Source organism: Falco naumanni, chromosome Z (genome assembly GCF_017639655.2).
Source record: "Falco naumanni isolate bFalNau1 chromosome Z, bFalNau1.pat, whole genome shotgun sequence".
NCBI classification, from domain to species: domain Eukaryota; kingdom Metazoa; phylum Chordata; class Aves; order Falconiformes; family Falconidae; genus Falco; species Falco naumanni.
In genome coordinates this window covers 71435879-71463105 of record NC_054080.1, presented here as the reverse complement: position 1 = coordinate 71463105, position 27227 = coordinate 71435879, and the positions used below count along the sequence as shown (strand labels likewise).

Below are 27227 nucleotides of genomic sequence, written 5' to 3'. Positions count from 1 at the left end.
GTCAACTAGACCACAAGATCGAGTTATGGAGAACAGAATCAACAGTCACACTGTTTGCTTGCCATGAAAAGTTGCTTTTATTTAGTGTCATTAGTTAACACCACTTGAGATACTACAGTTTTATATAACAGTGTAATGTCCATAAGTTTCTGCATTTCCAGTTTGAGACACATAAATTCATGGCTTCTTTTGCCTTACAGAAAGTGCAAGAGAGGTTTATATACAAGACTAATTGCATGACTGGGTGAATTTTTACTAAGGCTGTATCCAAGTTGACTTTCTTAGCTCTCCAGTTCAGCAGCTGCTTCGGCTTTTGATTTAACAATACAATGCTAAGTATAAACTTGAAATAAACAGAAAGACCTCTGACACATTAGCCACCATCACTGGCCAAGAATGTAAGTGTTAAAGTCAGTTAAAGATCTGTTTGTAAAGAGGTTCTTTAGAAAGGCATTGTTTTCAAGAGATGGAGGACTACCTCACATTAACGGCACAGAGGTGGTACATTTGTTCACAAGGAATCTAGGCAGAGAGTGAAGCCATGATTGTCTTTTTGCTTTCTAACATACTGGAAACACGCCACACCTACACCATATGACAACTCAAACCAGGAAACATCAGGGACATTCACTGAAGTATATGCAAGAAGCCTATCTGCTTGTTCCATTTGTCTGCCAAGCCACCGTAATAGAAAAGCGATGCTAGCAGATTTCCCTCTCTAAAAAAATCATATTAACACCAAGACAACAGTTACTTGTCCATTACTACCCCAATGTTCTGCAAGAAGTGTTTCAGCTTATCTGACAGTACGGTGTAGGCTTCTAGTACTCAGGACTCCAGCAGTTCTGTTATAGACCCCACAGTTAGTCCCTTATTACACATTTATGGCAGAATGATACTTTACTATTAGTTAAACAGACAGGTATCAGGTATTTTTTTCCCCCCGACTCTCACAGAATTTGTCTTTGTGGCTCACAGACCAAGTCATAGGTCCAGTCACTACTTAGACCTGAGTAGTGCCCACTTAACTTCACAACTGGCTGCTGTTGTGATAACAGGCAACTGACCAAGTTGTTTAAGCTGTGGAGCTTTTACTACTAGTTCAGTTCCCCTATGTGACAGAAACACTTCTTCCCCAGGTACATTCAGTTCCTGTATTTTAGGACAGTAAGTGCTACAGAAAGAGGAATTGTGAGGACTGTGTGAACAAGACACATGACTTGGTGCTTGTAAGACACGACAAAACTTCTGTGGAAGCCTGCAAAGAACTAAAGTAAAGTTAACATCCACCAATTTGAATTTGGGTCTCCAGCATGAGTCTGAGTCCAACTGTCCATTTTCTTTGCCCTGAATTATCATCTTCACAGCATGTTCTCCAAGGGTTTGTGTTTCAGTCTACTTGGACATGTTTTAGATTATCGTCATGGAACAGCAGCAGGAGTGGCAGACAGGAGAGTGAAACATGAAGAAAAATCACGTTGAGAAGAGGTCCAGTTAATCCATTCGTCCTTTGCTGGTTATGCCTAGTATGATGAAAAGTACTAGGGTTAGGATGGCTGTAAGTTAGGTTTTATTGCTTAAATTAACTTGAAGCCACTGAGAACAAAACCAAAGCAATAAATAGCACATTTGTCTTCTGTTAGAAGCCAGACAGTATTTCAGCAGAAGACTTCAGAGTTGTGGCAGAGAATGAAAATTGTTACTTTGGCAGTTCATGTTGTCCAGTCAATTGTATGAAAGTTTGAGTTATTAGTTTGTAGTAACAAAAGCTCACTTAATCTGTTTTTACTCCAATTCACCCAGAGTACAAACCCACAATTATTGAGAAGACTAAACTTCAGAAAGCTGCATGGAGCACTGCGTGCCACTCTCTAGAAGAGATGTCAGAAGGAATTTAGCCAAGCCCCTGAGTTTTGCAGCACATATTTACTCATTAACTTTCCTCAAGGAAAGGAAATCTAGTTCTATTGTGACCTTGAGTCTGTGGAAGACTAAAATATTTCTAAGGAAGTGAAGCTGGCTAGGCTTAGCCAGAATGCAGCTGTGTACAAGGCTCAGTAGGGGTACTCCAGCAGAAGAGTTCTAGGAACTGCTTGCCATACTTCAGAGGAGCATCAGAGTTAAGCTAGTATAGCTTTTAGCCAGCTCTTTACCAAAGGTTTTCTGATTCAGTTTCAGAGAATGAAGTAGGTTGTCTGATTAGACTTACCTGACCTATACAAATGGGTGGCCAAAAGGATCATCAAAAGGTCCAGAAGATGATTTCTGAGATTTCTTTTAAGAAAAGAGAGATCATAGGCTCTTAGGAAATATCCAGGTTTCACCAACTTTACTCTATGTGGCTGTATCAGCTAGCTCCTGTTCCAAACATCTTGCGGAAAGAATGCTGCAGAGTCCTTCCTAAATACACAATAGCTGTACTGCTTTAACAAGAGAAAAGGGCTCTAAAGCCATGTGAATACTTATACCTTGCTTCAGACCAGGGTCTTTCAGAAAAGCAATATGTGCTTACTGGACATTCATTTGGAGCTGAGCCAGCGTTGTCATGATGAGATCTGTTTTAGCCAAGTGCTAGAAATCTTAAGTCAGCATTCTGGAAGTAAGCCAGAGTTTCCACCAAGGGCTTCAAATACTGTGTCCCAAAGGGACTGACGTGGTTAAGCCACTTCCTTCCCCAGCAGGTACTGAACATGGGAGCGTCCCATTTGTTCAGCATGAGATGCACAGTCCACGTGCTCAGTCTACTCCACAGGAAGGTAAGTGGAAGACTTCTGCAGCTACATTATTTTTACAGTCTCTTGTAGAAGCTCTCAATACTGAAGAACTTCTTGCTAGGGCTTGCGGCTTAGGGAACTGGTTGCAGACCCAAGCCAAATGGAATCATACTTTGTTAGCCTTCCTGCAACAAGTGTCCTCTGTTAGATTAAATATTAGCCTCAGACATGCAAGTAGTTCTGTTCCACAGCCTCTGAAGCCAGAGCTAAGCCAGTGCTCAAACACAAGCACACCTGCTAAGGAGAAAGAAAGTGTTTTGTTTTGTGTTTTTGGGTGGTTTTTTTTTTTCTACTTACGGAGAAGGCACTGTCAGGCTTTATTTTAGCTTGACCTTCAAGCTGACCATGATCTGGCAGCACACTGGATCGGGGAACAGGCATTGGCAGTTCTAAGGAAAAGAAGCATACTGCTATAATCACAACAGCTTTATTAAGTACTCAGCTTTGCCTGTATAGCAATGCCAAAGCCCACCTAATTAGATACACACGCCCCCCCCCCCCCCCACCCCCCCAGTAGCTGCTTTGAGTGACCCCACAGTTTCATCTTTTGCTTGTCCCTCACTGCACTTAAGCTAGGTGGGACTTCTAACACTGTACAGACCTAGTTTACTTTATTCTAGTCGAGTAGTTCAGGCACCAGGTGTCAGTGTTTGGCCACTGACACTGGTCAATTCTGTAACGTTATTAGGGGAGACAGTCCTTCAACTCAGTTTCAGTAATGATCGGATGAATTTTTAGTTCTGTCAGAAGAACTATAGTGAAGAAGAAAATAGTGAACCCTGAGCAGCTATCCAGGCAGAATTAAAAAAAAGAAAAAGGAATTTTACCAGTCATTTTGGCAGACAGCCTCCTAGCTTCCATGTCACTATGATCTGTACTATCTTGAGGAATACCTAGTTTACTACAAAAATAATTGCTGAAAGCTCCAGAAGCACCTGAAAGGCTTTGCTGCTCTCCTCTCCTTGCTGGTACTGCAGGCAGCTTTGTCAGCTGGAGGTCTTTGAATATTTCCATGACATCCTTTGTCTCTTTATCACGAAGTGGATCCAGATGAATAAAGACATCACTCTCTTTCTTGGATAACTCCTTCTGAGGTGCAGTTCTAGGTGGTGGCTGAGGTAGGCTAACTGTTGTTGACGTGGAGGGCAGTACAGATGACATCTGAGTAGGTAGTGTTGAAGATGGGAACACGCTACTCTGGAAAGGGTTTGCAGCACTGGATGGCTGCTCCCATGAACTAGATGTAACTTGCACTGACTGTGTCCAGAGACTGGACAGCTGAGGTACTGCTGGACCAAAAGATGCAGGCTGGCTCCAGCTTGGCTCTGCTTGAGTGCCAAAGGCAAGCGGCTGAGTAACTCCTGTAGGCTGAGCAGACTTCATAGACCCAGGAAAGACTGGTGCAGCCTGAGTGAAGGAAGGTGCAATCCATCGTGAAGTTACTGGCAAGCCACCTGGGGGGAGATTGTTATTATACAGCACTTCAGTGATCTGAGGACCTCAAGCAGGAGTGCATCAATTCCACTGAGGGTACCACCAAAACATTTTTCATGTACTGTTTGCAAAAATCTGTTGAATTACACTTAGAAATCAAGTCATTTTGGGTTGAGGGTGGGGGCAGGAGAAGGGGGATAACATTTTTTACTTTGCTCCATTTCAGTCCTGGAAGAACAGAATAGTGGTTGATGTAACAGAAGGAGGGCCATACTTAGTCCTAGCACAGAAGTGACAGATGCATTTGCCATGTAGTTACTCCTGTGTAAGTGATAATTTTGACTTTGCAGCAGTGTTACTGTAGCCTCCCAATTGTGCCTGCCTCACTTGCACCTTGTGTACCTGAAGCAGCAATCTGCTGTCAAAGTTCAGGTAAAAAACCCTGTTCCAGTTAAGGATGCACAGTTTAGGCCTCTGTTCACAGGACTTAATAGTTTAGGGCAGACAGCACAAGGATTAAAGGGCATAGCACTACATGTGACATCAAGGAAAACCAGAACCCCTCTTTTGCTGTTAGCAGCTTAGACTGGAGCAAGACCTCCACTTTGTGAACTAACCTAAACCAGCCACTGAAGGTGTTTTGAAGAGGTTCACTGGACTAGTTGGCACAGCTCCTATTTGTGCCACTGAGGCAAAGCTAAATTTCTCTGTAGTCTGCCCAAAGGTGTCTGGGCTGAACAAGTCTTGTGGTGTAACCTGAAAAAAAAAAAAAAAAAAAAGCTTTTTGAGATGGCATAGCAGAACACATTATCATGACCAATACTCCCTAGTCCAGAGCTAAAAGCTTTTATTTCAGCTAGAGCAGAGGGTTTTCATATACCCTTTAGAGACCAAGCATAAGAGTTTTAAACTTCACCATTTTGTTCATGCTTATTGAGAAGCATAGCATTAAGCAGGCATATTATTAGTAGTCACAAGTCAACAGCAGAAGAATGTCTTGAAGTGACTGAATTATTTACTATCACAACGAGCTTCCCTCTGCCCCACACCCCTCTAAACATTCCTCTTCAGTCTGCAGTGACCCTTGTGGTTGTGGCAAGGTCAGCAATGTAGTTTTGCATCATTAGAGTCCAAGACAAATGCAGCTAACCCAGACCCACCCTGTGTCTAATCAGGCAAATTGCTGAGATTGCCCTCAGTAGGCAGGCACTGAGAAGCTACACAGGTTTCTGTAAGCTAGTACTAGTACCTCACTGTTATGAAACCACAGGTTAATGGGCATACAGCTATCATAACAGCTTCTGGCATTATATCAAGTGTCAATATACATAGCAGCATACTTACCAGACCTTTACAGAAGTATGGCAGCATTAAGGAAGAGAGCATATAATTTAGTGACCATAACTACTATGTATCATTCATGAATGTTAGAATATACCACGGCCACAGAGATGTTAGAGTAAGCATTGCAGGCAGAAGAGATGTGTTGTGAAGCTATTTAGCCAGTTACACAGGATGAAGAAAGGGCTTCCTTCACCCAGCCTCTCCAAATAAAAGCATGCGTGTCACCATTAATTACTTGAATGTTGTTCACCTTGACAGACCTCCTTCCTCTTCCTGGCTTGATACTTTGTGGTGGTGGATTAATTGTAATAGACTCATGTGATACGAGCTGGATATTGTTTTCAGAATCCAGCTTTACTCCATTCTGCAGAGATACTCCTTTGGAAGAACCTTCCACAGATAGGTTTGATGGGGCTTTAAGGAAGCCATTCTGTTCTCTCTCTGGTACCCCATTTAGAGTTCTTGATGCATTCGACTTACTCTCCAGTGGCCACTGGCTTGTTAGTGCTTCTTGTTTGCCAGTTCTACTAGAAATCTGGTCAAACTGTTTACCAAAGTAATCAATATCACCATTTGAAGCACTATTACCCACCGGTGTCGAGGTACTCGAAGATTCCTTCATCTGATCAGAAGGTTTTAGAGTGTCAGATGAAAGCTGTGCAGACAGGTCTGGTTGTTCAAAAGGATCATCACTGAAAGGGTCTGAACTAGGTGTGGGAAAGAAGCTGAGACTGGTAGATAAAGAACTCTCAGAGAAGAATGACTGTGGCTTTCGTTGTGGAGGAGAAGTTGTGATGGCATTCAGGAAGGAATCCTCTTTTGTAAAAATCTGTTTGGTCTCAATTTCAGAATTCAGATCCACTAACAGAATCTCTTTATCTTCCTATTTGTTCAGAAAGAAAAATAAAATTAGTTTTATGTAGGACTTGCTGCATAATCCACAAGCTCAAGGAAAACAGATGCAAAAGGAGAGATCCTAGCATCCAATACATTGCACTAGTAAGTATTCAAAGTTAACAGTGAAATTGCACTAAAGCTTCATCTTACAAGTCATTAAGGCAAACACTTCTGGCTGTGGTCAAGTGACAGCTACTTAGTTTTAGAAACTCAATGTTTAAAGCACCTGTTTTAAGATCCCTTAGATGAATATCAGACTTTTGTTCTACAGCCCAGAGACTGTAGAGTCATTAAGAACTAATTACACTGAGGCTTTCACTTGAGCCAAGAACCCCTGTTTGAGTTCTACTCCTTTGTTTTGACAAGTTGCGAAATCACACGGCCTTAGTGTGACTTCAAGCTGCAGTCTCAGCTTCAGAGTAAGCTTGGAGAGCTATTTGCCAGTGGAAGATGTTAACATGCCATCTCTCCACCAAGCAGACAGTATAAGGGTAAGACCTGGTTGCTAACTGGATTGACAGCACCAATTGTATCAAGGCTGATGGTGGCTTACAGTGCCAGAATAAACTAGTAGGATTTCTGAAGGCACACCAAGCTATGACAGGGTTTATGCACACTTTCGTGGAGTTAGGTCACACCTTAAGCTACACTACTCATCTAGAATGGCCAGGAGTCCACATTGAGGGACTTACTTAAGGATTCACTTGTCCACAAAATGAGATTCAGCTTTAAAGTTCTTTAGCAGAGTTTCTCCAATAGCCCTTATACCAGCAGATGCATGTACTGATAGTACATACTTCTAAGATCTGACTAGAGAGGTGGGCCCATGCAAACCTCATTAAGTTCAATAAGGCCAAATACAAAGTCCTGCACCTAGGTCAGGAAAATCCCAAACACAGATACAGACTGGGTGATGAGTGAATTGAAAGCAGCCCTGCAGATAAGCACTTGGGGGAACTGGTGGGTGGAAAACTGAATATGAGCCAGCAGTATACACTCACAGCCCAGAAAAGCCAATCGCATCCTGGGACGTGCCAAAAGCAGCATGGTCAGCAGGTCGAGGAAGGTGATTCTCTCTAATTCACTCTGGTGAGACCCCACCTAGAGTACTGTGTTCAGCTTTGGGGCCTTAAACATAAGGTCATGGACCTGCCTGAGCAGGTCCAGAAGAGGGCCATGAACACTATCAAGGGCCTGAAGCACCTCCCCTATGAGGACAGGCTGAGAGTGCTGAGGTTGTTTAGCACAAGAGAAGGCTTGGGGGAGACCTTCTAGCAGCCTTCCAATACCTAAAGGGGGCCTACAGGAAAGCTGGAAAGGGACTTTTCACAAGGGCATGTAGTGACATGACAAGGAGTAGTGCCTTTAAGTTGAAAAAGGGTAGATTTAGATTAGATGTTAGGAAGAAATTCTTGGCTGCGAGGGTGGTGAGACACTGGCACAGGTTGCCCAGAGAAGCTGTGGATGCCCCATCCCTGGCAGTGTCCAAGGCCAGGCTGGATGGGGCTTTGAGCAACCTGGTCTGGTGGAAGGTGTCCCTGCCCGTGGCGGGGGGGTTGGAACTAGATGGTCTTTAAGGTTGTTTCCAATCCAAATCATTCTATGACTAACAGTACAGTCTATCTGTCACGCAGTTTCAAGTGAGCTCTGCTGGATAAGAACGACATTAGCTACTCTAGTTAGTAAGTAGGTACTATTATAGCCTTAAGACACTACTAGTACAGTGATGATAACTAGACAGATTCCTCCATGAAACCAGAACTAACAAACCCCCCAGATCTCATTACTAGGAATAAGGTTGTTGTCAAAGCAAGAGCCAAGATAGTCAAGACAGACTCTACTTACTGTGAGACTGCTCATATCATGAGATGTTGACGTATCCTCAAACAAGTTCATCTTGTCAGCTCCCTTGAAATATTGAAAGAATTGGTATCTGTTAGAGCTATTGCAAGAGCAAAAATCAAGCATTATGCAGCAGATCTACTGTAAACACTTCTGTAAATGCTGCATTTCCCACACCATGTGGAGACAGTCAGTTATAAACTCCTTAAGGGCATCCGATTACAGTTCTAAAATTAAACCTACCAGTTCTGTTTTGTCAGCTTAATCAGCTGGTAGTGGTTTACTACCATTCTGTAACAGATTGATAACAGCATCAGCAATAATTAGGATATCAAGGTTTGTCTTAAGCAAGGGTCTTGCAGGCTTCAAAGAGCAAGTGATGGAAAGAGGAAGTATGCAGGAGACCACTACTCAGTTCTGTAGGACCCTTTTACTCCCATTTCAATGAACCTGGGCATCTGACATTGCCTCTGTAATGTGTAAAGAAAGTCAAAGCTAGTTGTGTTTGCAACAGCATACCTGATGAAGTGAGGCTGAGTTTGAGTGACTTACCTCAGTCTTACTTGCTTCTTCACTCTAAAGATAAGAAGGGTTTTAGTACCTAGACATCATGCAGCATATCCAAAGCCTCTCACTTTGGAGAGCTTACCAGACCTAGGAGGTAATTAAACTGCTGATACAACTACCAACTAATAACTTCAAGTGATCCCGGACTTAGACTTCGGTGTAAAGTCTTAGAGCCTAAAAGCCAAGTCATAGCTGCAGCAAGCTTTATTTCTATGCAGACTAATGCAATTTCTATAATTTTACTCACCTTTTGGTTGTTTTCATCTTCCTTCTTCTTCATATTATATATTAGTTGGAAAAGGTCCTTAAGATCCGCAACTAGAGGCTCAGCCTGCAGAAGAATGTAGATTTTAGGCCATGGACTTCTACTGAAGCAAGCTGTGAGCAAGCCAGATTTTCCTAAATGATGTAACAGTAAGGTTGAGGTAACAGGAAACGCAAGAGTTTAAAGAACTGCCTCCATACAAGACAGCTTATGTAGAATCCAATGGTAATGGGCCACAGCCAGCTTAGAACTGTTGTTAACTCCGCAGGGGAAGTGGCTGTATTTGTGCTAAGCCTGCTGTGGTTTTGAAATCATGCTACAAGATTTTTAGCAAGTATGTGGCAAGTCCTAATCATGTGTCCTCAAAAAGGCAGTTTATCCAAGCTTTCTGGTAGTCTCATGAGAGGAAAAATATTTTGCATCCGTCTGTTCTCTACCAACTCCAACACTGAACCTCAAGAAAGCTTCTACAGCTAATACTATGTTTATTTTGAACAGGATTATAAATATCATTCAGGTGATATGATCTCTAAGGTCTTTTCCAAGTCCAACCATTAATCCAGGACTGCCACGTCCATCAATAAATCACGTTGCTCAGCACTGCATCTATGCATTTTTTTTTAAACACCTCCGGGGATGGGAATTCCACCACCTCCCTGGGCAGCTGGTTCCAATGCTTGACAAACCTTTCAGTGAAGAAGTTTCTCCTCATGCCCGACCTAAACCTTCCTTGGATGAAAATAATAAATCAGCGAGGCAAGCAAAAAGCAAGTTTATCACCACCTCAAAAGCGTCAAGCATACACCAGCTTTAAGTGTTACCTGTATTAGAATGAAAATTTAGTCTGAATTAGAAACATACTGCATTTCATGCACATCCATTAAGAAGAATGTTGTAGGTTCAGATACACCGATTTGGAACTTTTACTTGAGGCATATAGCACCTGTGTCAGTGTCTAGAGTAGGACAAATAGCCCCATTCAGACACTATCTTTGGCTCGAGCACAGAATCTGTTGAACTGATCTCACTGTTTACACCTGAGCTTCACTCTCTCCCAATTAAGGGGTTTAGACATGCAACTGCAGGAAAAGCGATTTGAAGGGTTAAACTTTGAGGCAAACAGTACAGCTGCAGAGTCTAGAGCTGCAGAAGTCCTTACTTCTCAGCTAGACAAGCCTGTGTTAAAGACAACTAGCTGCAAGTCAAGAGCCATCTACAGCTTGGCTAAACTTACAGGATGTCAAGAAGCACCCCACGGTAAAAAGCTCCGAGAGAACAGACAACTCCAGAGTACACAGTGGGATTTTGTACTTAATCTACCATTCCAGTGAAGCAGATACAACACAGGACTCTGGTTATTTAATAAAACAGGCTTAGGGGAGGGTGTTACAGCTGTTACTGAAGTAACATACCCCAACAAGGAGCCGCTCAGTCCCACCTATAGCGGGTCTGAAGTTGCCAACAGGTTCTCCCAGAGGACAGGCAGGGATGTGCATGAAGAAATTAGTAACTTTGAAGTCCTGGCTTGTCAAGTCATTATAGTGACTATAAAGACATTAACAACAAGCTTAATGATAAATATCTAACTTAAGTTCAAGTCATTTAGGAAACTGCGTAATAGTAGTAATTCCAAGTAGCTTGTTTGCAGTACTGCTTATGTACAGATTCTCTTCAGAGAGATAAACCGTTCACACAGGATTTCTGCATGGGGGAAAAACCTGTCACACAAGGGTCAGAAACCTTCCCAGAAGTAACTCTAGGAGGACCAGACCTGCCACTCTCTGGCCCAAAACACACTACTGCAATTTAGTAAGTCTGTTTTCACTGCTGCACAACACAAAGCATCAGAAGAACTAGATTAGTGGAGTTCTAACACCATTCTTGTTAATTCTGAGTAAGGCTCTGGCTATTTGACTCAAGAATCAGCATTCTCACTGACAGTAACAGGCTACTGCACAGGAAAGCCCATGTCAATGGCTCTGTTCATCTCACTAATGACTTCCATGGTGCATGGACATGTTAAACAAGGTTAATCACAGTAAGCAAGGCTACTTGAGTGGTTTTATTCTGAACTACAGAGAAGCTGAAAAAGACAAAAGCCTTGGGTGATATAGTGAATTTCTACTGCTCTCCTCCAGGAGAAAAGTCTGTTTATCTGTGCTGGTATTCCCCTATACATCATAGGGCTACAGGCAAAACACTACATCCTTATCACATGTCAAGTGTTTACACAATAGCATTACTCATAGCAAGTGGAAAAGGGTGTCTGATCCATACCTGTTGGGCTGTTTTTATGGCAAAAAATTGGTGTTGGCCTTCTCCTCCACATATATAGCCAAAGGCACGATTGTCTGTTACATCCCGAGCAATAAAGGAGATTTTGTTTACCGGATGCTCATGTTCTATGACCTAGAATTGGGGGAAAAGCAAACAAACCAAACTATTGGTTTACATTGCTGAAGACATAATAGCTGCTGTTCTCTGATTTAGAATGATTGGGACAGTTTGAAGGTTTCAGTTCAGATCCACATTTATCAGCCTTTGACTAACCACAATAGTATGTAGCTACCTTTGTAGCAGGAGGCTTCAGCATTACAACCCATTTCACAAGGCAATTTTTATATGTGGAAGGGTAGGGGACGTGATGCCGTTAAGAAATTTAGTTCAGATTGGTCAAACTTCCAAGTGCCTCACTTGCTTTAAGAATCACATTAAGAGGACAAGTTGTATCTTACCCCAGTTTTCTCATCTATTATCTTGATACCACAGAGGGAGATGTTCACCCATATCTTCTGTTTGTGTTGACCCTGGGAACGGGCTGCCACTGCCATTTCCTAAAGAGGATGAATATCAAAGTATTGAGACTTCTGTTAGATTGATCTTTAACTTGTTTCCTTACATTCCTCATGAGCCCATGGCTGTGACTGTACTAGTGCTGATCTGGTTACTCCTGTGTAACTGTACAGTTAAGAGCAGCGTCTTCCTGCAATATACACCTCACTAAGTTTGAAGTGGTACCTCAGAACTGTGTTGTATTTCCTCTGTATATGTGCTAAAGCTTTAAAACTTCCTATCTTAGCTCACAAGACTCTTGCAGCACCTTTAACAGCTTTCCTGACCCGATTGAAGCTATGCATGTGTTCTGCATTCCAGAGGCAATCATCTTTGTTGCTGCAGGGTCTCATTTACTCTTTGGCTTATTTTTATCTCTTGGTGTCACTATTTCCACAGGATGCCAACTTGTGCTTTGAGGTCAGTATTAAATTCACGAGGTCAGAGTTCCCCGCCATCCAAAACCCAAGCTCACTTTTTATGATCAAGTTTGTACCATTAGCAGCCATACCGGATGCCTAAATAAGACCAAAGAAGTGTTCCCAAGCTATTAGAGAAACGTTGTCCTTTCAGCAAGAGGTTGCAGCTTTAGAAGTAACATCTGTTTAGGATAGTGCTGTTATTACTATATTACCATTAAGCTGTATTTGAAGTTGTGCCAAATTGACTGATTTGCTTTCTGAAGGCTACCCAGAAGTTGTTCCTTACATGCCAGCTCAAGCCCTTACCTTCAGCTTCATCATTGATTCTTGACTCATTTTGTCTCCTCTTGCTTCTGGGACATCATCAAAGCCAATCAGTTTAGCTTTGTATCTTACACCATCACCTTTGAATCTGGCCAAGAGAGATTCATCTGTCTTTTGTAGCCCTGGAAACAAAGAAAAGGTGGGGTTTGTGTGTGTATTTTTTTTTTTTCATAAAGACAGAAACGATTATGTTGTGCCTTTTTCTTTTTGAAAAAAATTACATGTATATACACACCATATAAGTACATATGAAACCTGTCCCTTGAGTGTAGCTAACTAATAACCTTTAGCCCTTCCAGTATGTGCATTGCAAGATAGTTATTCCTTTAAGGTCAGAGTGCTCTTGCAGAGTCTGGCCTCAGTTCAGAGAGTGGAGTTCAGTCAGTGCTTAATATCTGGGGACTTCAGAACAATTGCCTGCTGCATAAAGAAATATCTATAGGCAACAGCCAAGTAGATATAAGTTCCAAGCAAAGACACCTGGCAGAAATGGTACTCCCCATGGTCACACAAGATATTTGATAAGCCTTTCAGATGTCAGCTCCTAGTTCTGGTGTAGTCAGATCTACTTTTGGTGTGTAAGAGCCTCCTAGTTCCTGTACCAGGACCTTCTATCAACACCATCATTTCTACAATAAATCCTGGTATTCCCACACCTGTAGTCACTTGGTACTGTAGCTAATTTTCTATTTCTGCTGTTCCCACTTCTTAGAACTGCTTGCTTTTCCTCTCTGCATGTTCAACGTACTTCAAGTGTGTACAGATGTATGTAATCTATCAAAAATCTAACTACCTCATACAGAAATACATCATATAAATCTGTTATCTGATCTAGAATAATTCTCACGAAATTAGTTTTCTAGCTTCTCTGGACTAGAATCTGTATCTGTGTTCAGCATGCCACTCTCTGAAGAGATGGAGGAAGAGAGTTCAGGTTCAGACTGACAGCTATCTGGATGGTCCTGGGTTTGGTCACCTCCTCCAGAGGCTTTCAATTCTCTGGTATTTTGCAACTTGTCAGGCTCAGCAAATTAGTCATTAAACAAGTGGAAGTGAGAGCTTTAGAACTTAAAGCTAGAAAAAACAAAACCACCTTTCGAGCTAAAAGCCTACCTTCCAGTTAGAGTTATGTTTGTTACCAGCTTATTTATTCACTCTTCCAGTCAACTTGACACCACAGAGTTATTTTAACGAAGTTGTGAGTGATCTTAGTTTTAAACATGTGCAAAAGATTAAGAACACTGACTAGAGAAGGTCTACAAGAAGTAAACATTTCTTACCTTTCTTTTTTTCTTTCTTCAAAGGTTGTGCTTTTGGTGAAGTTGGTTCCTCGGGCTGGTTGTTAATAGCAGTAGTTTCGGCTTCACTAGCCATGGTGATCAGATGATGGTCAGCTATGCTTGCTGTAGTTTTTTTTTTTTAAAAAAAAAAAAACAACAATCAGTAGACAGACATTTTACCCTGAAGGAGAAATCCTCTGATTAGACCTATTAGTCTAGTTTTGTTCTGCTGAACACTGAAGCCCGCTAATGTCTAGAAGTTTTAGTAATGACCACATAGAAAGTCTGACTTGCTGCCTATTTATCTCAGGCTACAGAAAGCATGAAGTTATGTCCACTAGGTGATAAACCCTCATCTCAGTAGTACCTAATCAGTAGATCATGATGACCTACATCCACAGGTTGTACTTGCATCACCCTGTTTTAATCTGTCAACCTTCAGCTTTTTACTCTGTAAAGCTATTTATAGAACCTCCAGTATTTTGCTCTATTGTCCTTCAGCACTTCATTTCTGTAGGAGGATAGGAGATATTGCAGGAAACTGGAAACTTTTGCTAGGATCTGTTCCAAATACCTATGAAGGTGACACCAGAACACCCAAAAGAAGCCACTAGATCCTAACTCATGTTTCTGTAACTAGCAGAATGTTATACCACCCAACAGGTAAAAGCAAATAAATTCCTTAGGCTGCAGACAGTTCCAGTAAAAATCCAAAACAAAACCCAAAACTAGAACTCCACACTCTGCTCTCAACAGTAATCAAGTAACCTTAGATTTAAAAAAAAATAACCCTGCAAGTTCACAGAAACTATGGACTAGTATGACTTAACTGTATGCCATGAGACCCTTTTGCCTCTGAGATACAAAAAAAATAATAATCTGCAATCACTACGTTTTATTCCTATATAGCTGAAGCATTCATTCACACTTATCGAAGAGGCACTCATTGTCTTTATGGAGTTCTGAAGATGATCTGTACTGTCCTGGTTTTGGTGTATACCCAGCCAGAAAGAACCGAACATTCACATCTGCTACAGAAACTGTTGATGAATCTGCTGTCTAGGGTATTGCAGTGGCTTCAGTCAGTCCCTTGACTTTTGGGATGACAAAAGAAGCCAAGAGGTTGTTTAGATGATGAAGTTGCTGGGCTATCCTCTACTAGTAAGCTTCCCTACATCCAGGCAGGCAGGCACAGACCAGGACACCTGTTTTATCCAGCACACCATTTAAAACACACTATGTACCCAGATAGGAGCGCTGAAGCATTGCATATCCTCTAGCATTAGAGGCTTTAATTCTCAAAAGCCTGTTCCTCATTTGCCTTAGTTACAGCTAATGTTTATCCATTACCCTGAAGTTGCATTCAGGGTTTTGCTCTTACTCCGGGCATCCTCTCTTTCCTCAATCCATTACCAAGTTAATAGCTACACACCGACTCATCCAGCTTGCCATTAACAGCGCAATGGATGTCAATACTTAACTGATTCTTAAGCCTAGGAAGAACACAGGTCTTAAGACAGAATTTTACCCTAAAGACCTCCATTTCCATTTAGCCAGGAAGGAGGCCTTTAGGGAACTAGCTGTTAATATAGCAAAGTTAGGTCTAGCTGTTTACCAGATTGTGAACTGCATTTAGCTTTGCTCAAATAAGTCAGAGATAAAAGTGCTCGTATGGGACAGATCTCTGGCAGCTATACCTATTCTCCTTCGTAAGGAACTTATTTGGCCACAGCTAGGAAACATTTGATGCAAGGGAAAGGTGTTGCTGTGAAAACTTCAAGTGGTTCTGAGTAGAAAAAGATGTTAGAGGATGAGTTTATATAGCAAGCCATGATTATTTAGGAAATGTTATCACTGCAAGAGTAGCTTGTGTGCCCATTCTGACAAAGGAGCAAAGGAAAAACTACAGCAGCCAACAGGGATTTTGCAGGATGCTTATAACAGTGGTAAAAAGGAACGTGCCCATTTTACCAGCTTTATATGTGGCTTTCAATGAAGCCAACTAAATTCTACTCCAAAATTAGACTAGCTTGCCTGATGGTATAGTTTTGGATGGCAATAGTCTTTAGACTTAAGCGTAATGAGCATCTCCCTAGATTTATCAAGTCCTTCAGAAACAGAGAAGACAGACAGAGTTAAGGTTGAATCATTAGTTAACCGCCCACTCCCATCTGGAACGTTACTGTTTGGAAAACAGAAGAAAGACTTGGAGAAGACCAGACCTAAGACATGCTCTTTAGGAGCCAAGTCACATCTTTAGGACGTTCTGCCCAGCTCCATGCTGGAAAGAAGAAACAACAACTTTGAAGCACCAAGCCCTGCCTGTCAGTGATCCTGCTCTCCCAATTTAATTGGTACAGCTACAGCCAGCTCTGGTGTTATACAGCCACAGTAAGTACCTCACTCTGAAGTAAAGCTAAGAGGCAATAACAAGCAATTAATGTAGGGAGGACCAAATATGCACAAGTAAGACCTCACTCAGGCAACTGTAAAGTGGTAGAAATCCAGGTGTGCAGTTGCCATCTTTAAACTCTAGTTGTCCCTCCATTATTGCCATCTGCCTCCATCCTATAGAAGCCAGGCCACTTATTAGCATAGGGCCAGGCAGCACAAAATCCCAAGATGAAGGAAGATGGGCAGAGATACATATAAATCTGGTAGAACCCTTGCAAATGCCCCCCATCTCACTGTGAAGAAGCCCATTCTCAGTATTCGCAATGCAATTGGGAGAAGGTTAGTGAGGGTGTTCTGGCCAGTTTACAGGACAAACTCACCTATCTGAGGCTTAGTACAGCTCAGCTCACCTGCCAGGAGTTCACAGTACATTATCACACCTTTGAAGAATTCATTGTCTTTGGGAATCATATCTCTGGAGCAGGAGAATTATTTAAACTAGAATGCAAGGATAGTCAAAGGCTGCCTTAATACACATTCATAATGTTAATAACTACTTCTTGACATCATAGTTAAGCCACAAGACTAGCACAAGTTTGCCTTAGGCTTTACCTTAAGATTTTACCGGGATGAGGACCAGATTGTGTAGCTTGAGCTAGGAGTAATATATTTGGATTCTGTGCTTTAAATCTGAATTAAAGCTGTGCAAGGTCTTTCTCACACTTAAGTTTGGCTTACCCTAATGGAAAGTGCTAGTGTGCTCTACATGCAAGTGAAAAAAAAAAAAGTTAAAATCCTCTGTTCACAGTTCTTGCCCTTGCATGGAGGCTAGCTTTCACTGTACTCAGTCCCTTAATATTTCCTTACTTAAACTGCAGGGGTAAGGCAACAAAAGACTAGACTGTTCTATTACATTTGCCCTCCGAGTTCACCTGAAAAGAGCCAGCCAGCAGTACGGCAGTGTTAGAGATGCATGTGCTTTTATGCAAGGACAGTCATGCCTTCAGTTATACTGACATAGTGAAGAACAAGATCACTTCCACATCAGCTATGCCAAGAGACTGTTAAGTGATGCCTTCTGAATCTTGCTATCACCACAGCTTACTCACTATGCAAGGGTATGGCCCATTTTAACTACTATGCTAAATGCACCACTTAAAAAAAAAAGCCTTAGACTTACTGTTATTTGTAGACTTACAGGCAGATTTATGGATGTTGCCACCCTGGGAAAAGTGCCCCAGACTCCTGCCTGTATCGGCACATATACACCACATTTTGCTCACCCACTTTGCAATTTACTTCAGAAAGGGCCTGTTAAGAGACCACCGATAGATTTTTCCTCCTTTCCTATAGGGACAATCCTGTGAAGAGCGAGTACTGATCACTCTTCACAGAAAGGCCATGTCAGGCTCTCAACGCACAGGCCTCGCAGTATGACTCGTTACCTACTGCCTCAGGTCAGGCAACTCTCCATCCAAGCCTTGCACTCAGTTGCCACACATCTACCCTGGGAAAGTCAGTCTCTGGGCATACTGTACTCTTGCAGAGACTTCAGAGAAGACACCAAGGAGACCTATTGGTGGTGACAAGTCATCCTTGAAATGCCTGTTTCTTAGCAAGATGTTAAGCACATGCCAAAGAATTTTTTGAGCAACATCCAGCTTCCCTGAAGAGATGCTTTGGCAACTATCCTGTACTTGAGCAAGGGGTGGCAACATAGCAGCTACCCTTAGTGATTATGTTTTTGTCATGTGCATAGAGGGTTGAGAATCGTCATTATGGCTGCAGTATTTCAGGGAATTTAAAGAAACAGATATGCTTTTTCCCCTTAGCAGACAAATAGTTGCCTCAATGTTGATGAAGGCTTGTCTGAGGAGAGCTTAGGGACACTGAAAAAAAGTCAGGGGAAAAGCAGACAAATGAAACATCTGCTCAGCAGTCTAATACTTTGTCCTTTTCACAGCCTGTGCTCCCTCTTTGTCCCTTGATACTGCAAGTACATGATTCAGCTTAAAGAGTTATTGCATGTAAATATTAACCTCAAATTAGAATCTGAGAGGCCAAGAGAGGACAAGAGAAGCTTTTACTGCCAAGTGCAATATAGCCTCCAAGGATGAGGTAGTAACCGGAAACACAGCAATGCTTCAAATGCTGACCGTGCTTCCAAGACAGGTTGTTCCTTCCCCATGCCTTCTCGAAGAGTTAGTCCAGTTCTTCTGGTTAGAAGGTTGTATCAGGACCTGCACAACATATTCTTTGAAATATCTCTAGCCATCAGGTTCCTGACAGAAGAGCTGTTTTCAGAAGGCTGGTAAACAAGCTATCCACCTGAGTGAACTCAAGACTTCAGTTTTGCAGGCTGAGGAAATGGACTAAAGGTTAAACAGCAATACATACGGTGACCAGCAAGAGTCAAAGTTGTAAAGCCAGATACTTTTACTAATAATGGACTATCCTGACTAGCAGCATTCTACCCATATTAGAAGAATAATAATGCATTTGTGTGGGCCCCTGTATGACTGACTTACATTTGCATCTAACAAATCTCTGTGTGCATAACTATTAACATTTTCTGCCTAGCTCCTGCTACAGTGGTAGTGCCCCAAGTAGTCTTGAGAAGCACTAGGCATGCATTAATAAATCAGAAACACAGATGTGCTATTCAGACTTTTGCCTTTTAAACAGGGTCATTCATGCTGAGGAGTCAAATAAAATATCTTAAATGTTTTGTTTCATTACTAGAATACCCATTGCTCTAGCATCTGACAGTGTCTAAGGGTTCAAGTTGAATAAACCTTCTGTAACGTGGCATAAGATTACTATAATTTAGATGGAAAATTCCAGCTGCTTGTTCTGATGCAAGCATTACCATTAGTTTGTTTCCTCTATTAAAACAATCAAATGCGTCTGTTAGGAACTAGCATAGCCAGTAACTAGTACATGTGAAAGATACTAGCCTTACCTAAAAGTAAGTTATACCTGATATGAATTGTTCACACTTACATACCTGCTTGAAGACAATGGTGGAAGAGAGTTCATGGACAGCTTGGGAACTGTTCCCCCCCAGTTTATGCCATGTCTGGAACGCAAGAGCAGCATCACTGCCAGAAAGATGACTAAATACAGGCTCTTATACTGCTAGGCCTAACACCTCTGTTAGTCTTGTAAGAGAAATAACTGAAAAGGATACTGACCTGCCTTACCTGGCAAGTGAAGGTATCTGCCATTCATGCAGTCAGTAAGGTCTAGACTAGCAATGCCCCTACCAGTTTCCCCTGTGACTCCTTGATCGCAGGGAATCAAAGACCAGCATTCTCAGCTTAAGTTCAAAAAGCCTCTTTAACTGTCCCGTTTAGGCTGTAGTTAGAAACATGATTTATGGTGAAGAGATCATTTGCTTGGTTTCATGGCCTCAGCTAAACCAGGCACTTGGCCTGTTGGACAGAATATTTTTAGATTAACAGTATTTTACTTTAGGGAGCTTCTTTCATGCAGCTTGCTTTAAGCCCTATTCGATGTTCTGTCCTGCCACCCATGAGATGGATCAATACTTTGCCGAGGTATTAAGATAGCCTTCTACTGCCAACAGGAATACCCTTTTGGAATAAGCTACAGCTGTACTTAGACACCGCAGGATACAGCACGTAGTCCAGGTGTCTTCACCATACACAACCAGTAATGAGAAACAGGGAAGGGTAACATTCATCTGCTTAGTGGGATAGAATTGTGGTAATGGACACATCAGGGAATACCTCCTTCATGCCGGTTCTTCCCTCAGCACCATCTGCAAGGTAGATAAAGATCTTAGTACCCTAGTCATCTCAGCTACTGACATTGGCACGTACCGTTGCTGGTGCAGGATCATGCCTGTGAAACTACGTAGACATCTTAACATTTCAGTCAATTTGCCAACTGCTGTTTCATCAGTTGATCAGAACAGTCTGTTCTCATCATATCAGTGCATCAGTCTCCTCCGAGCTGTTCAGGTTTTAGTTTGTGTTTCCATGTTCTTGCTAAGTTCCTTAAAGTGTTTTCTGTACACTTGAATCACTGAAATCACAGCCAAGTGAACATCACTAAGTTAGCAGCTGGAACTGAACAGGTTGCTCAGTTCAAGTGGTGCAGCTGGACCAGGATGTTTTGCCATTGTACTATGCTTTTGAGCACGTAATTTCTGATGAGATAATTAGTTACTTCTCAGCACAGCTACCACAGTAGCTCTATGTTGGATTTTTCTTCCACTCGTCATGGAAATATATCCAGCTTTTGGAGGAATATTAGAACGGAGGGCTCAGGAGAAGTCATGACCAGTTTAAACAAGCAGTACCTGACTAACAACTTGGAATTATATAAATCAGCAAGTATTGCCCCCTGCTTAAAGAAAGAAAGTGAAATTCTTTTCATGAGCCTAGTGCTATCTGGCTCCCTGAAGATTTAAACTGAAGGGAACTCACACTGTCATAGTTTTGTTTTGTTATTCTTCAGCTAGGAACTTCAGTGTCCAAAGGTAGTGTCCAGACACAGAGCTGGTCCATCTCAAATTATGATTTGTTTCAGGAATAACACAGCGTCTTGCAACAAGTTTTGGCAGCAGCCTTTCTGATGTCTCTTCAGCGTTTAGTATTCCAACCTATTAGCTCATTTTGTAGATTAAGAAACCCCCTTCACCCTTAGTACCAGCAACACCAGCATCTGAACTCCAGATTCTTCTTCTAGGAAGAGGATGGTATTCCAGTATGCTCTTTCTTGATAGAGAGCTATTCAGTTGGTAACACAGGCTTATTATTAGATTATATACTTGAATTAGACATGAAGCAACTTCTTGTGGATGTCTTCCAGAAAGACAGCATGCTTTGCAGCACGATAAGGGGCTGCTCCTCTATACTGTTCTCCAGTTTCCAGTGCTGAAGCCTCAAATCAGTGGCTCCTGAGCCAGAGTTCAGTTGTCTGTTCTAGCTGTTGCTCAGGAAAGCATCACCTGCCTACTCACAGGATGAGGAATTTCAGGCCATGCGCCTACAGTGCATACCACTTGATGTTATGTCAATACTACTTGTTGAGGCTCACTGGATAGACCAAACAACTTGGAAGCAAAGCAGTTGTTAATCAAGGTGGCTAATGTTTATTCAGATGCAAACTAGTTTGAACTAGACAACAGCCCAAACACTTCATTTCTAATTGTATCCCTAACGCACTCCTGCTCAGAAGGACAATTTCTTATCTTCTTGCTAGTTACTATATCAAAGGACTCTTGCCAACAGCCATGCTTCTCACCCCGTGCCTCAAAGCAGGAACTTAAGGCATACTGAAGCTGTTACCACAGGTTATTTCAGCTGCATGTTGTTAAATGTCCAGTGCTGGCAGTTACTTTTTTTTTTACAGTTTGGGTGTGTGCAAGCTGTACTAAGAGAGACTGTATGTTCTGCATAGTCTGTGCTGAACTGTAGGTGTTCTCTACCCGTTCACCAATGTATCTATATGAGCAATGGGATTCTGAGTGAATGCAGCAGCCTAAAACCATGTAGTCAGAGCCAAAGTGTCAAGTACTGCAGTTTGCTTACTGATGATCCCACAGGCAGCTAAAACCCCACCCTTAAACATTAATTTCATCAGTATTTCAAGAACCCTCCACGTAGCTCCCTACCACTGTGCCTCTCAACACATACACTGTTATAGCAGTTATTGTCAGAGTCACTCGGCACTCTTGTAACAGATGCAAGTTATGTTCATCAAGTGCTATTAGAAGACTGATGAAAATTTGATTTGCACCTTAGGAGGGCAGACTTCTACAGCAGTTTCAGTCCTCAGGTATTATGAAGCACAATGCTAATACAAGGGTTACTCTATTCGTCATTACCAAAGGCCTCAGCTCTCCCTTGTATATGTAGTGAGAAAGGCAATGAAAACTAAACAAGACAATTCTAAAGAGGTGGTACAAAAAGATCTATACATGAGGAAAAAAAAAAAAAAGATTAACCGGGATTTTCAGAGCTCCACTGCAACTCCTTCAGCAGCTATCCTACTAAACAGCTAGTCAAGTTTCACAGATGACTATTCTGCAGTTGCCTTGTTGGTAATTGCAGTTACACAGATTTGTGATGTACATTAAAGGAAGGCTACATTATTGCTCCTAAATCCAGACTCTAAAGTAAACATGACCAGACTCTCCCCAATTTTCCATCTCTTTGACAGTCTTGTTATCATATTATGGGGATGCCTCCATCCTTGCATGTTTTTGATGAGCATGTGACAGCCTTCCATCCTGCTCTGGAGTTTAACTTCCATCATCCAGGCTAGCAACTCTTTGCAGATAGATCTGCTACTCAAGCTACTAGAAAACTAGTTCTCACTCATGTGGTGACCTTTGTGCCCTCTCTTAAAGCAAAGATAACCCTGTTCTGAGAAAACGCTGAAAATGTCTGTAAGGTAGAAACACACGTTAACAATACTAACACTACATACTTTGTGTTCCCCATTTGTCTTGTCCCATCCTAGGAAGGAAGTCTCGTCCATATACATTTTAGCCACAGGGCAGGTGTATGAGAGTTCTCATAAGAGGAGACTTGCTGTTTTGCAACACATCTTCATTTAGAGTTGAGTACACCTTGCTGGAGGAGCTAGTTCCTAGCTGACATTGTCATGAAGCCACCTGACAGTCAAGGTAAAGGTCTGTTATCCCAGACCAACTTGTTCTGTTCAAGTGATAACCCCCATCAAGTATTTCACTGCTCATCTTATTGCTTAAGGATGCAACATGAACTGACAAAGCAGCAGGAAATTCAGCTCCAAGGCCAACAGTCTGTCCTTGACTGGCCCCATAAAGCCTGAGCTTTGAGGTTTAAGGTTACATGCACCAGCTATGAAGCTTTATTAGAAGCTCTTAGGAAAAATTATTAAAAAATCCCAGAGAGCTAGGAGTAAAAAATATCTGGAGGCAGTTCAACTGAGATACTTCATCCTCAAAGCATATGCAAAGCACATCCTTTCAGAAAAGGGGAAACTGGAATGCTCTATGCCCCCATTAACAAGGGCTGACAAGAACTGAACAGGAGAAGGGGCTTTGTTCAGCACTCAGCTGCCCAGCTTGTATAAACAAGCTAATCCTGTTGAAACTAGTACCTCTTGTTTATTGACTAAGCCTGCCACTATGCTTCATCCAGCTTCTTTATAACCCAAGACCCTTGAACTGAGATACAGCCTCAAAATCAGTTTTTTAAAGTCAGTTTGTTTTGTCAGTTATGGTACTCAGACAACTTATTCTATTTGAGCCTTCTAACACAACCCCAAGTTGTATTTCTGTGGAGTCCATGCTGAAATAAAGGAGTAGTGGCTTATGCTTGGTTGTGTTTCACAGCAGAAGCTGGTCAAGACATCTTAGCACTACCCCTCCCCAGGAGGTACAGTCTTAATTCTACTGATAATCTCTTAGTCTACATGCACGATCTAGGTTTTTCTCCAAAATCCTTGCAGATTACAGTTTACCTTCATACTGTCTCCATCATTTCATAGATTGGTTTGGGTTGGAAGAGACCTTAAAGATCATCTAGTTCCAACCCCCCTGCCACAGGCAGGGACACCTTCCACTAGACCAGGTTGCCCAAAGCCCCATCCAGCCTGGCCTTGAACACTGCCAGGGATGGGGCATCCACAGCTTCTCTGGGCAACCTGTGCCAGTGCCTCACCACTCACAGTCAAGAATTTCTTCCTAATATCAGTCTAAGTTTACCTTCTTTCAGTTTAAACCCATTACGAGTTGTCATATTTGTTTTGACAGAATTCAGCCAACAAGCAGGATCTGCACCATCAGTAGTTTCCAGAATAAGCTGGCTTTCTCAGGATGTGGAATTTATTGCTTCATTGTCCAAGCAAATTAGTGTTTCTGTAGTGCTCACATATTGCTAGCCTTGCTGAATGAAGTCCACAAACATTCCCAAGAACTGGGTTAACCTAGCAGCTCACACAAATGTCCTAGCATTGTAAAGTTCACCAGGAGAGAACATCAATAGGAAAGAAAAACCTGCAGGCTTGGAAGCAATGCTCAATTACTGCATAATACACACTTTCATTCACTTCATATCTCAAGCCATGTTTTTTATCCTAAACATCCTGTCCAGACGAAAGCCCTTGATACTAAACACATTTGCCTTCCCACAGACAAAAATCTACGAGCTGTTTTTGCCAACCTTTGCATACATTATATTCATCTATTTTAGAGTGCTTCTTTCTGTATCTGCTTATGAAGTAAAGGCCTTAAGCAAGGTGTCCACAGCAGCTACTGGTCTGCAGTGTCTGGTAATAGGGTTATGCAAGTACTTTAACAAGTAATACCCTTCTGAGTGAGACAGTGGCTTACGTGCTGCAGACGTACAGATACTTCTAAATGTAGCAGAGGGCACATGTTAAGATGGATAACCCCTCCACAAAAGGAAACTGATGCTAGAGTTTTGGCATTTGGCCCATCCTTCCACACGAGGGTGCTCAGTCAATAGCTTTTTGTGAAGTAAGAGCACAAGAGATGAGAAATATTGTAAGTCTCAGGACTATCAGCATAGTGCTTTGCCATTCTCCTAGTCTCTTGTCTACAGTGAGAAGCATGCAGGATGCTGTGAGATTTCCCCTCAGCAGAGCCATCTCTTTTAATTTAGGAACTGGAGAACCTGGCATTCATGGCACTTTACCCTGAGCCTTCCTATACTCCAAGTTATGGGGTTTGCTAGTTAAGCCTCTGTTCTGAGGATTCACCTGACACGTATTTAGCACTCACCTCCTAAACACTTCTACCACTTGGTTCCTCTCCAAATGCAAACTCTAGTGAGTTACTATTAATGGAAATTTCTACTTTAGACTTGACCACATCCTCAGACCATTCAGGGAATTTTGGAAACCAAATTATGCCTCAGGAACCATTGTGTTGGATGCAACTGCAGTGATTCTTTGGTGTCTCCCTCAGGCAATCCCCTTCTCAGCTGAGAAGATTTTCTTTGGGTTCTGATTTGCCTCTCCAACTAGCCACCTACTGCCTCACCCACCTACTGGAAGGTGATCTGGAGACTGCTAGCATTATAGCTAACAGGTCACTATCAGACACAAGGACATATTTTCAATTTACCAGTGCCTGGTATTTCTTCAAAGCCAGCTAGAATACATAGTTTCATAATTACTTTTCTCTAATTGAATCTGCATCTCTATTTTGCCAATCTGCACAGATGTTCCCATCCCTAATCATATCTATGCCCATTTCTTAGCATACAATAGGCAAATCTAAGCCTATATGCTCTCAGATTTGCTCCATTTTGGGCAGCATTGTTTATGGGAGTTACAGAAGACTTCTTAGGCAACAATGTGGCCTTTTAAGGCAAACTACCTTCATTAAAAGATCAGGTTAGTTCTACCTTACCAGTGGATTTGCATGCTTCCCTGCTAAGTGCTCAAGAAACCACCCTCAGCATATCTGAGGAGTAAAAGCCCTGCAACAGAGAAGTCCAGCTGTATCAGCAACACCTGCATCTATCGTACTGCTCAGAGCAAGGCACTAGCACAGTTGTAAGTGTCAGGATATGGTGATCATTAGACTGAGTCTCACCAGCTCAGAAGTCAGGTTTCTCTGACAAAGTAGAAGACTCATTCCAGTTAGTCCTGGACATCTCTAACTACAACCATCTCCCACAGAGAGAAGCAGCATCTAGACATTCACCAGCAGAGAGGGGTGCCCAGCAAGGATGCTCCATCTAAAACCAAAACAACCCCCAACCCTGCTTCGCAGGAGCCTAAGCCTTTCCGTCCTCTCAGCTACCAGAGATATTCTTTCATATCGGTTATTTCGGTGAAGTTTGGCCATTACATGTTTTTTTTCCTTAATTCCCTACCCCCAACGACAAACCCGACAACGAGCATTTATTGTGCTTTGCACTCGAGCCTCCCCTGGGTGCCGGCGGCTCCCACACCGCCGCAGCCGGGACACGGCGCCCCGCCGCCCCCGCGGCAAGGCCGAGACCCCCCCTGCGGGGCCGGGGCCGCCCCAGCCGCCCCCGGGCAGCGCCGCGACCCGTCCGGCCTCCGGCGGCCAAGCGCGGCCCCGCCAGCGCCGCTCGCCCGCGGGGCACGGCAGCGGCCGAGTCCAGCCGAGCCGCGGCCCGGCCGGGGGGGACCCCTCCCACAGCGCCCCACCTTTGTCGCCCCCACCACTGGCACCGGCTGCCGCCGCCCCGGCAGAAGAGCTCCCCCATGGCCCGGTAACGCCCGCTGCCCCCCCGGGGGCTTCGCCGCGGCCGAGCCCCGCGGGCAAAGCTACTTACAGACAAGAGCCGTAGAGCCCTGTGCATGATCTGCTGGAACCACGGCCTAGCTGGAGCCGGGGGCCCGCTTAAATACTCGGTTGTACTCTCGCCTTCGGGTTAGTTAGCCACTCACAGCGAGAGATACGGTTTTAATCAGATGCTGGCAGATGAGAGCTACCCAGGAATGCGCTGTGATGTTTTTGCTGCTTGGCCTTGGCTACTCCTCCTCAACGTGTTGTTGCTTACAAGCTTTAACCCCTTGCGAGCCGCCGCTTGAGCCCCCGCGGCGGGGGCGGGGGGCAGGGGCGCGGGCAGCCCCTCTCTGCAGGGGGTGGGGGCCCCCGGAGGGCACCCCGGGAGGGGCCGCGGTCTGCGGGGCGCGGGTATTACAGCTCCCGGGGCAGCAACGGGCCCGGAACGCGCTGCTAGAAAACGGGTCCCCACACCCCGTCTGCATAAACGTGGGTGCGGTGATGCTGGTCAAAAATCCAAGTCCAAAACAACCACTTCCCCTCCCCACCCGCCACCCCAAAAGCGACCAAAACCAAAATACTACCCTCGCCCCTCGCCCCAAA

At 43.1% G+C, this 27227-nt stretch overlaps 1 protein-coding gene across 4 annotated transcripts; it reads right to left on the bottom strand.

Moving 5' to 3' along the window:
• Positions 1-53: 53 nt before the first annotated feature.
• Positions 54-26883, bottom strand: DAB2 (DAB adaptor protein 2). 4 transcript variants are annotated; one of them, XM_040579017.1, is made up of 13 exons: positions 26671-26883; positions 13982-14104; positions 12684-12823; positions 11859-11957; positions 11401-11532; positions 9106-9189; positions 8295-8357; positions 5803-6435; positions 4826-4964; positions 3710-4228; positions 3072-3163; positions 2210-2274; positions 54-1523 (listed from the first exon to the last, which is right to left on the bottom strand). In XM_040579017.1, the coding sequence occupies exons 2-12, from the start codon at positions 14073-14075 to the stop codon at positions 2215-2217; spliced, it is 2055 nt and encodes a 684-aa protein (XP_040434951.1). In that variant the 5' UTR covers positions 14076-14104; positions 26671-26883; the 3' UTR covers positions 54-1523; positions 2210-2214. The 4 variants fall into 4 exon arrangements, with proteins under 4 accessions (XP_040434951.1, XP_040434954.1, XP_040434953.1 ...); XM_040579020.1 differs by having other exon boundaries at positions 6145-6435; XM_040579019.1 differs by having other exon boundaries at positions 2210-2265; positions 26671-26882.
• Positions 26884-27227: the final 344 nt, after the last annotated feature.

Coding starts and splice junctions, on each gene's coding strand:
- DAB2 (XM_040579017.1), bottom strand. CDS start 14,075: ATGGCTAGTGAAGCCGAAACTACTGCTATTAACAACCAGCCCGAGGAA. Junction 12,824..13,981: donor GAAGAAAGAAAAAAAGAAAG/GTAAGAAATGTT, acceptor CTTTGTTTCCAG/GGCTACAAAAGACAGATGAA. Junction 8,358..9,105: donor AAGATGAAAACAACCAAAAG/GTGAGTAAAATT, acceptor CAATATTTCAAG/GGAGCTGACAAGATGAACTT.